Source organism: Chlorocebus sabaeus, chromosome 22, assembly GCF_047675955.1.
Source record: "Chlorocebus sabaeus isolate Y175 chromosome 22, mChlSab1.0.hap1, whole genome shotgun sequence".
Lineage (NCBI taxonomy): Eukaryota > Metazoa > Chordata > Mammalia > Primates > Cercopithecidae > Chlorocebus > Chlorocebus sabaeus.
The window spans coordinates 27947778-27958568 of NC_132925.1; the positions used below are offsets into that span (position 1 = coordinate 27947778).

The 10791-nt window shown below is 45.5% G+C and overlaps 1 protein-coding gene across 7 annotated transcripts in view; it reads right to left on the reverse strand.

Annotated features, from left to right (window-relative positions):
* CD47 (CD47 molecule) overlaps positions 1-2647 on the reverse strand; it is a 44832-nt gene extending 42185 nt beyond the window's left edge. For 4 of the 7 annotated variants that reach the window (XM_007985914.3, XM_007985916.3, XM_007985915.3 and 1 more), the window contains exon 1: positions 2321-2515. In XM_007985914.3, coding sequence (XP_007984105.1) covers positions 2321-2366 — 46 coding nt within the window. In that variant the 5' untranslated portion in view covers positions 2367-2515. Of the gene's footprint in view, positions 1-2320 lie in introns of all 7 variants that reach the window. The other 3 variants (XM_007985913.3, XM_038003281.2, XM_007985918.3) reach the window with 3 other exon arrangements.
* Positions 2648-10791: the final 8144 nt, after the last annotated feature.

Genomic DNA, 10791 nt, shown 5'->3' on the forward strand with positions numbered 1-10791 from the left:
AAAATGGCAACTTGTATTTAAAAATAATATATTCTTTAAGTGAAAACATTTTTATTTAAACAAGCCGAATTACTACTAGACTTAGACAATGGAAAAAAATTTTATTTAATCATATGTACCCTGATTTAAAACAAAAAAAACCAACTCATTTTGAACAAAGAGAAATCATTCAACCACTAAAAAGACAGTTCACAACACCATCATTATTTATTTAAGGTTTTATTTGCTAGCTAATAAATACCACTGAAACTATGCACTTTTAAACAAAGTATAATTGGACATGAGTGGGGGCAGAGTGGAACGCAACATAGTAATTCATTCCACATCTCGCAAACCATTAAGGTGCCTTGCAGTTTGCCTGTAATTGCATGAAATGAGTATCTGAGATAACTTCTTTCACCACAAAGGCCACTAACACTGTAGAGGGTGCCAGGAAAGGTCCCTGATTCCTGGGGCTTAATTAATGAAACTGAAAACAAAATCAAACATCAATAGAAATGAATGTACAGATCCATGACTTTCTTACTCATTCTAGATTCTAAAGTCAGTCTCTCAAACCCTTGGTTTGCTGAGACATCTTTCTTCATACATGTCCCTTTCGAAGCTATATATTAAACACATACAAAAACATATTTTATAACAAATAGTATCACTTCCTGTTTTACAGTCCACACTTAAATCAATTGCATAATACCTGTATTTTGCGGGTTTTTTTTTCAGGTTAATATTAACTAAGTACAATAAAATACTATAAATTCTGAATTCTATGACTCTAGGGATTCGAAAACATTAAAATTGTGTGTAAACGAATGCTAATTACATGATATTAACTATTACTAAAGAAGGCCTAACATAAATCCTATCACTCAAAGTACCATTCCAACAGTTCTAATCTACTTGATTTAAATCTAACCTACCTGTTTTAAAAATAGTATACGGCTTATACTTTTTACTATTTAGGCAATTTGAATAAATGATACTGTATCACTTCATATCTGGATCAAAATGAAAGCGTTCTGAAATTATTATGCGATTATACAACACATCTCTGAAAGCAGTTTTGGCAATAATGATAGTAAAGGCAACAAGCATACTAAACGTGATGACAGGAAACACTAACAACAACCATTTAGATAACGGAAATGTTGATTCAAATGGTCAGCAGAGACTTAAGGGCATCTTGGAAATAGCTAAAGTCACAAGCCTTTAGGAAGGGCACACTGAGGCTAATAATCAGTTTAAAATTGAATTAATTTAGCATTCTAGGATAAATGTAACAGTTGCTGTTACTGGTACTCAAGCTGAATTCTGAATCTTACAAAAGTTCACAAAAGGCTCTATAGATGTGAAGTGTGACAGGCACTCACTGGAGAGCTACGAATGTTTCTATTCCTTGCTCAGTTTTTACAGACGAAGCACACGTTTTACAAAAGCGAAATGGATTCCAAAAGCTCGGGGTGGGGGGTGCCGGGGGGGAGGTTCTTTGGCGTCGAAAGACACCAAATCCCATTCTGTTGCACATGTTTTGACTGGAGGTTACTGTCTTCCTATTTCAGGCGAAATCCAGATTACTTTTAAAACGGTTCCCCCAAATAAAGTGGGAAAAACTTCAACGTACAATTTAGAATGTATGCAAGTGGCTGATGGGGCGTGGGGGTCACGAGAAGGAAAGAGTTTCCAGCAAGCTTATTTTTAGGATTAAAAACTACAGCAAAAATTACACGGCCGGAAGATTCTTCTGATTGAACGCTGAGTTGAAAATGAAACTTAATTGTGTCCTTTACGTCCTCTTCGCTCCTATGTTCATGTGGGAGGCAAACGGCAGAAACCCCTTCTCACCGACTTCGCCAAAATGCGCACTTCCATCGCAAGAGGCCCGGGCCCTCCCACTCCCTCCCTCAACCCCAAATGCGTCTAAGCACTGAGAAGGGAGAGGGGTGCGAAAGAAGGGGATCCCTGGCAGCTGCAGCCCCTCGCCTCCGATCGCGCCCTTTCTTTCTAGTTAATTTTTGCGCGAGGTGCGCGGTTTAGAGTCTTCCTCTGCGTGTGCATTTGGAGATGGAGAACCGGGTGGAGGAGATGAGCCCCGCTCTCACCCAGGGAGAAGACGACGACCAGGGAAAGGAAGGGAGGAAGAAAGGGGGCGCCCGATTCCCCGCGGGGCCCTCCCACGTCTGCACTTCGGGCGCTCGGGGCCCGAGCGTTCTGCGACCCGGCCACCCTCTTTTCAGGGCGCCGCCGGGCTGGCTGGGGCGCAGCCCACACACCCGCGGGGGCGAAGCGACAGCAGCCGCAGGGCTGGGAGCGAGGAGCCACTCACCGCAGCACGCCGAGCCCAGCAACAGCGCCGCTACCAGGGGCCACATCTCTGCGCCCGCCGCGGGGTCGCCGCCGCCGCCGCAGGTGTCTGGAGCAGCAGCCGCCGCTGCCGTTACAGGCAGGACCGACCGCCGCCGCCCGTCACAGGCAGGACCCACTGCCCAGGCTGCCCGGCCGCGCGCACGCGCGCTCCCACCGCTTCCCGCCCGCTCCCCCGCCTGCTCCCCGCCCGCGAGAGCCGCGCACGCGCACTCGGCCCCGCCCCGCAACCGCGGCTGTTGACGCGGCGCCCTCCCCAGTCGCAGGCTCCAGACCCGGGGCCCGCCTGCCCGCTCCACGGAGACCAGATGCCTGCTCTAGGGCGGTGGCACGCGCCGCGCTTCCTGGTCACGTCCTGTTGCACCTGCCCGCCCCTGGGGTCCGCGTGCTCTCCCGCCGCAGGAGTCTGAACCCTGTGTTCCCACGCTCGCCGTGGACCTCCTTGCACCCGTCCCTCTCCGCGGGTCTGTTCCTGCTTTTCGCGCGGCGCTGGGCCCCACTGTCCTCACTCTCTACTTTTTCCCTCTTTGCTTTCACTCCCACCCTCGCGCTTCAGGGGCCCGGGCCCGGCCCCGCCCGCCCCGCCGCAGCCCTAGTCTCTCCCTGGACCCGACGTCCGGCTGCGCGCGTGGACCCGGACGCCTTCTAGGCTTTCACCAGCACCCACTTCCACCGAACGCGGCCGTCTGGTCCCGAAGCGCACTCCGCGTGGGGGAGTCTCGCTGCTTCCAGCGCGTCCCTGAGCCCGAGGCCGCCACGCCCAGGGCAGGGCGGCGGCCCGGTCCTTGCCCGCAGGGAGCTTCCACTCGCTCCTGGCGGGCTCTGCGTTCCGCTCGTCCACTCGCTCTGCTGTTTCCTATGCGGTTCTCTTCCCTCTTTCTCACTTGGTTCTTTAGTGTTTTCATCCTCTGATCAGGGTTGATCAAACAAATTCCATTCACGGTGGTAAACATTGTTACCTGCGAACACCGCCACCACCGGGACTAGCGAGCATTGTCGCAAAAAGGCATTAGCAGCGTATCCAACACATCCCCACCAGCAAGATTATTCAGCTTGGTTTGTGACTGCCCCGTGTGCAGCCCTCTGCGCTGCGCTTGGGTTTAACATGCTTGAAAAATGGGTTCGAAATGTGGCCGCAAGCCACAATAGGGACAAGGCTTCCGAATTTATCGCTGAATCACACAGGCCACATCATTCATCCTGAAGCAAAAATACTTTTAACAGTATTTTTACTTTTGAAGATACTTTTAACAGTTGTTCTAACTGATGTACTCTCATCAAAAAGTCAGGCTCTGGTGGCTGCTGTAATGGGGTGCCCATCCTGTCCACCTCCTTGGTTGTTTTTCTCCTACCTGCTGGGAAAGAAAGCAATTTCCCACCACAATACCCCACTTCTCCAAATCCTCTACACAGTGCGGCTCCTCCCAAGCACCCCATTGCCACAGAAATAAAACCCAGCATATGAAAGTGGCACTGTCTATGACACTCTGTGCCAGTGTATTGTGTACTATCGAGCTTCTTCCTGTAATTGTTTTTTTGTGTGAACCTCTTCCCCACAGCATTATCAATTCTTTTAAATCCGAGAGCATTTAAAGTATTCCCTCCTCCAAGACTTTCCATTGAGCTCGGCAAACAGAAGGGGTTTAATAAATGTGTTGATGCGACTTGAGGCAAGCTTTGCTCTAGTGAAATTTGATTGCTTTTTTAATGATTAAAAAATAAAGAAAAACAATTGTCTGGCAGACATCTCACTAAAACAATGGTTAATAATTATGGTGGTAATGATTTGAATGGCAGCCTTGACACCCCGAGGCAACCAAAGGGACTCATCGATTCTCCTCCAACTGCTGCTTATGTGGATACAAAAGAATCATCCACCAGACTTTGAGCATTAGGGACATTGTGTATCACAGAGCAGCTGGTTGGCTAAATAAGGCTGTCAGCTGTCCCTGATATCAACCAACCCCCCTAAAGCTGAAGAGTGGCTAGAAAGGACTGTCCCCAACCTTCAGAGGTAGAGATCGGGTGATGTTCTGTTTTACACTGGGAGCTACTGAGCTATATGTTTAATGTCTTTTTGTGCAGAAAACGGAATGAGAGGCCACCTGGGTGACCACTGCTGCTCTTGGGAATCTAGCTGGGGTATGTTTTGGTGGTGAGGCAAGAGCAGGCCTCTCTCAGGAGAGACAGTCCAAAGCAGCCTGTCTAGGTTTGATTATCCTCTCCCTGAGATAACCTTAAGTTCTTTTCAGTATTTAATCATTTTAAAGGTTTCCCTTTTAACTTTTCGAAGCATTTTAATTTGGATGTTGAGCTCATCTGTATGTAAGGAGTTTCTTGGGTGGAGAGGGAGGGAGTAATACATATTAGAATGTTTTGAACACAGGAAGTACACATTAGATATATCACCTAAGTTAATCTTCATAACAACCTCAGAAAGCATAAATGTTATGATATCCCTTTTTGAGATGAGGAAACAAAGGGAAAGAGGCATGGTGAGCGCTTTGCCCACAGTTATACGTGACACTGCTCTCTCTCTTGTCTCTCTCCCTTGTTCTCATTTTCATCCTTTTTTCTTTTGACCCTGTAATATCAAAGTTGTTGCAGTTTCCCCTTTACAGATAAATAAACTTACAAAAATCACTCTTGTCATCTTTATAGATAAGGAAAGTGAGGCTTAGTCACAAGCTCAGGGTGGACTGAAGTCTCCCTGACTTTATGGCCAGCGAAAAAATTCACAAACTTTCTCTCTAAATGCATAAAAATTTCCCTTTCCCTCATTTCTGTCTCAAGGATACATCTACTTTTATCTTCCTCCCCACACAACATCAAGATCCTACCACATAGTAGGTATGGATATGATAGTATCTTTAAACGTTTACGTAGATACAATTGTATCCTTATTGTAACTTTTCATTCAGCAAATGTTTTGCCCCATACTGGTGTGTCATGCAACGACATGAGACAGTGCTGTCTCCTGGTACCCCCAGGGGTTAGCTTAGAACTGTATGTGCCTACCTACTCATATTCTGTGTTTTGTGTAGGGCCAGATGCATCTTTCAACATAAGGGAACATAACAGCAAAGGATCCCACAGTAAATCAGGGTCCAAGATAATGCCAGTATAAGTTAACTGCTCTTCTCTGTGTTTTAGTCTCACTTTGGTGCATATCAGTTACCGTCTTTTATTGAAATTATCTGTTTATATAGTTGTCTTCCTGTTCAGTAGCCTGGCACATAGTATGTACTCAACAAATGGTTGTTAAAAGAATAAATAGAATGAAGAAATGAATGACTGAATGAGTAAATAAAACTCTCGGGGTCAGGAACCGTATCTTCCATCAGTGTCTGACAAAGCACCCAGCATTAAAGGGCGTTCTGTAAATGTATGTGAATGAAACTATTGAACTAACCTTGGAGCTGACCTGACATATTAGAGGTTCTTAGCATCATTAAGTTCCTATTTTTGACTTATCAGTCATCAGCTGGTTGTAGTTTCTGAGTATTATCCCTTTCTTCTTAGTGTCTCTGAATATGTGCTTTCTTTTGTAATTAAGATTCTTCACTTGGTAATAATTCTGGCCAATGGAATGCAAACTAACATCTGTTGCATGGCCAGGCAACACTAGCAACACTGGATTATTCCATGCCTGGACTATGCAACTTTCAGGCTTTTGTGCTTCAATTACACTGTTTGCTCTGCTTCTCATAATTCTCCCTCATGTTTTCTTCTCTGCTCCTCAACTCACAGAATTCCAACTCATTCTTCAAGGCCAAGATCAAATATCACTTCCTCAAAGAAGACTTTCTCAACCCTACTTTTTCTCTTTGCCATGATTCTCCATCATTTCATAGTTCTAGTTATCTCTCCCATGATGCTTTGTTCATACACTAACAAAATGTGTCAGTAGATATTTGTTTCGATGTAATAGTTTCCTTTTCTATCACGTTAGCTTGGAGAAAATGAAATTTGTCCTGAGTATATTTACATGTCTGTATTAGGGTTCTCTAGAGGGACAGAACTAATAGGATAGAAAGATAGGTGGATTGGCTCATGTGATTAAAGAGGCTGAGACATTCCTCGATAGACCATCTGTAAGCCTGGAGACCCAGGAATGCCAGTAGCATGGTTGTCCAAACTGGAGGGCCTCAGAACCAGAGGAAGCCCTTGGTGCACCTCTCATTCTGAGGCTGAAGACCTAAGAAGCCAGGAGGCCACTGGTGCAAGTCTCAGAGTTCAAAGGCTGGAGAACCTAGAGTTCCGATGGCCAACGACAGGATAAGAAGAGTGTCTCAGCTCCAGTAGAAAGAGCAAGAGAGCCTTTCCTCTGCTTTTTACTCTATCCACACCCCCAGCTGATTAGATGGTGCCCACCCACGTGGAAGGAGGATCTCCCCAACTCAGTCCACTAACTCACATGCCAGTATCCTCTGGAAATAACCTCATAGACAGACCCAGAAATAATGGTTTAACACCTATCTCTTAATCCAGTCAAGTTAATACCTAAAATTAACCATCACAATCTCCAAAGTCAAACATAGTGCCTGGTTGGAGACCTACATGTGTCGAATCAATCAAGAAAACTCACAGTGTGGTGTGTAGTATACAGAGTTACTTTAACCTAGGTCTGAGTTATAACTCAAGTCACTTACTACCTGTTAACCTTGGACACATTATTTAACCTTTCTGAACCCTTGTTTTCTCATTTGTAAAGCAAGGATGATAAAAATAATATAAATTAACTTTTGAACATGGCTTGAGAATGTAATGAGTTAACACCTTTACAGTTATGTAGAGCAGTGCCCGAGGCACAGTAGGCACACAATAAATATTAGCCCTTATTTTAATAATCATCTTATGTAGTGAGATTGGTCTCCTAGAAGGGCAGTGAAAATATTATCAAAAGAATCACCAATTGCTGCTCAGGAGCATTGAAGGAGCACCCTGAGTTGGAAAAGTGTCAACAATTTTCGTTGAAGCTAGATGCGCATGTCTATGCCTAGTGGGTAGCCCTTAATTTGCTTTTTCTTCACATTTCATTGGCGATTCAATGCTGAGGGACCCAGGTTTCCAATACCTGGCTCAGAGCCCAGTCTCCTAGGATGCTATTTCAACTTGACCCAGCTATAAAAGCATAGGAGCCCCAGTCATCAAATAAAGCAGCAGAGCAACGAAGGTCTGTGCTGTCTGGTCAAGGGTTAGATTTGGATGGTTAGGGAGCTGGAAGATACTGGTATGGGATTGTGGGGTTGGAGAGATGGATTTGGCTTAGGAGAACGGAAGGAAGGCTCCAGCAGCAGGAAATCATTTTCTTGCTAGCCTGTGTTTCAGTTAGGGGCAAGTATTAGAAGCAGGAACTGCCTCAAGGTAGGAGATAATAGGACTGAGGGTTTTAGGTAAGGGATATCCTGCTACAGAGATGATAATGTGATCTGGTATGGGTTTTCCTCTGCATGTCAAATGAATAACAAGGATTCATTTGCTTTTGCCACAAGATGCACAACATTCTCTACTCCTCCCTCTGCGGTTGCTGCTGGAGGCCACTCATGTAGGGCACCCATATTCATGACAGCTTGAAAGCACTAGAGAAAGCCAGCTTCTATGTTACATTGTAAAATCACAGCAGGCTTATTTCTTTGAGAGCATGTACTGTTCTGAGTCCTGAGAAGACCCCTTTGTATCTTGCCTACCTCTCCTCTTTGAGAGCCTGTAACATACGTGCAGTGGGCATAGACCATGCACCAAGACTGCGCTGTGCTAGTGGATTTACTTTCGATTGCTAGTATAACAAATTACTACAAATTTAGGGGCTTAAAACAACACCCGTTTATTATCTCACAGTTCTGTAGATCAGAAGTCCAGTAGGTTCAGCTGGTTTCTCTGTTTCAAGTCTCACAAGACTGACATCAAGGCATTCGCTGAGCCGCTTTCCCTTCCGGAGGCTCTAGGGGAGAGTCCATTTCCAGGTTAATCCAGGTAGTGGGCAGAAATCACTGTCTGTAGGATTGAGGTCTGTTTCCTTGCTGGTTGCCATCTGGGCATCTCCCTTGGTATTTAGAGGCCTCTTTTGAGTCATTGTAGGTAGTCTCTGCACACCCAGAGCTAGGAGTGGCATATTAAATTCTTCTCACCCTGGATTTCTTCTGTCTCTGCTTCCTGTGCTGCATCTCTATGACAAACTCTTCTGCCTTCCACTTCTGCTTTTAAGTGCTCAAGTGATTAGATGGGGCCCCCTTGATAATCCACGATAATCTTCCTATTTTAAGGTCTGTAATCTCAATCATATCCACACTGTCTCTTTTGCCATGTAAAGTAACGTATTCACAAGTTCCCAGAGATTAGGGCTTGGAAATCTTTGGGGGACATTATTCTGCCTATCATAGCTAGGTTCTTTTCATATTTTTCTCCCATAATCCACGTAACAGCCTTGTAAAGGAAACATTGTTATACCCACGATACACGTATAGTAGCTGAGGTTCAGAGAGGTTCCTATTACACCTGATAAACGGGGAAGCCAGGGTTTGAATCTTGTTTCAGAGCTCACACTTCTTCCTTTGTCAGAGAGGGAGGGGTGGAAGCAAAGCCATCGTTTGACCTGCCACTCTCATTGCATTTCCCACGATTGTTTCACTAGAGCTGCTTCTCAATTTAGCAAGGTCGTCACTGTGTCCACCAAAGATTTCTAAGGCTCCTCCTGGGTGCATGGTATGTGTGTCTGCTGGGTCTCAGCAGAAAACAGATGGCATGCTCAAATGAAGTTATTGAGAAGAGATTAATAAAAGGACTGTTTACAAGGCTGTGAGTGGGGCAATGGGAAACCAACAAGGAATGACAGAGCACGTTGGCTAACAACAGCTGTTGCACCCTGCGCCTAGAGGAGTATGGGGAAGAAACAAGTTACTAGAACCCCGAGAGAAAGGAGAAACTGAAGGAGTTGCTGCCTGGCTGGAGCTGTGGCCTTCCATAGTGGAACACCGCTACAACCAGCCTGGCAGGGAAGTAGGTGGCAAACTAGATGACTTCACTCTCCTCACTCCCTCTGAACTCCCACTATTGGCAAATCTTAACCAGGAGCCAGAGGAAAGGGGAGTCTGTTTATGCAGTTCTTGAATTTTAACTTTCCAGGCTCAGAGCAGAGTATAGAAAGGTAGAGGGTGGATCTGAGATAGACTATCCAGTACTATGAGACTGTCCTTCCCTGTGCCATTGAAATCAGGTATGGCAGTGGGACTCACTCAGGCCGGTGTGTTAGTTTCCTAGGACGACCATAGCAAATTACCATAAACAGAAGGCTTAAAACAAGAGAAGTTTATTCTCTCACTATTCTGAGGGCCACGCCCTCTCCGAAGGCTCCTGAGAAAAATCCTGCCTTCCTAGCCTGGCAGCCTTTGGCATTCCTTAACTTGAGCTGCATCACTCCAGGCTTTGCTGCTGTCTTCGCAGGGTCTTCTCTGTCTCTGTGTGTTCTCCTGTTCGTATAAGGACATCCATCATTAGATTTAGGGACCATCATTAGATTTAGGGATCATCTTGAGATCCTTAACTAAATATACCTGCAAAGACCCTATTTCTAAATAAAGATCACATTCTAAAGTTTGGAGTGAACATGAATTTGTGGAGGGAGTTGGGGTGGATAATATTCAACTCACGAGGCCGGGCACTGTGGCTCACACCTGTAATCACAGCATTTCGGGAGGCCGAGGCAGGCGGATCATGAGGTCAAGAGATTGAGACCATCCTGGCCAACATGATGAAGCCCTGTCTCTACTAAAAATACAAAAATTAGCTGGGTGTAGTGGTGCACACCTGTAGTCCCAGCTACTCAGGAAGCTGAGACACGAGAATCGCTTGAACCCAGGAGGCAGAGGTTGCAGTGAGCCGAGATGGCACACTGCACTCCAGCCTGGCAATAGAGCGAAAGACTCCATCTCAAAAAAAAAAAAAAAACCCAGAATGAATGAATGAATAAATAAATAAATAAAATTCAACTTACGATAACCATGTATATCTGGACCGAAGTTTTTAGGCCTAGCTTGAAATTTTTTTCTTTTTTCTTTCCCTCTGCCATGGCAATCAGCAATGCTCAGACAGCAGCTGCCCGCTCAGCCTGGGTCCCAGAGTGAGGATGAGGCAGAGCAGAGCCCTAGGTGACCTACAAAGGAAACATAACATAAATAGAAATAAATGTGTCATCTCTCCTGAAGTATGCCACGTATGTACGGTAGTTAATAACCACAGCCCATCCCTTCAGAGATACTGCCGGCAGCCACGGTAACTCCCTACTTCCTTCCTTTCACACAAACACCCTTGAATTGACCGAAACCATTCTATAGACTCATTGTTTCTTTTAATCCCAACCCCACTGGCAACATTTTACTGCACTGGTATTCCTCTTTGGGGCCAAGGTATAGAAAGAAATAGATCTCCAAAGAC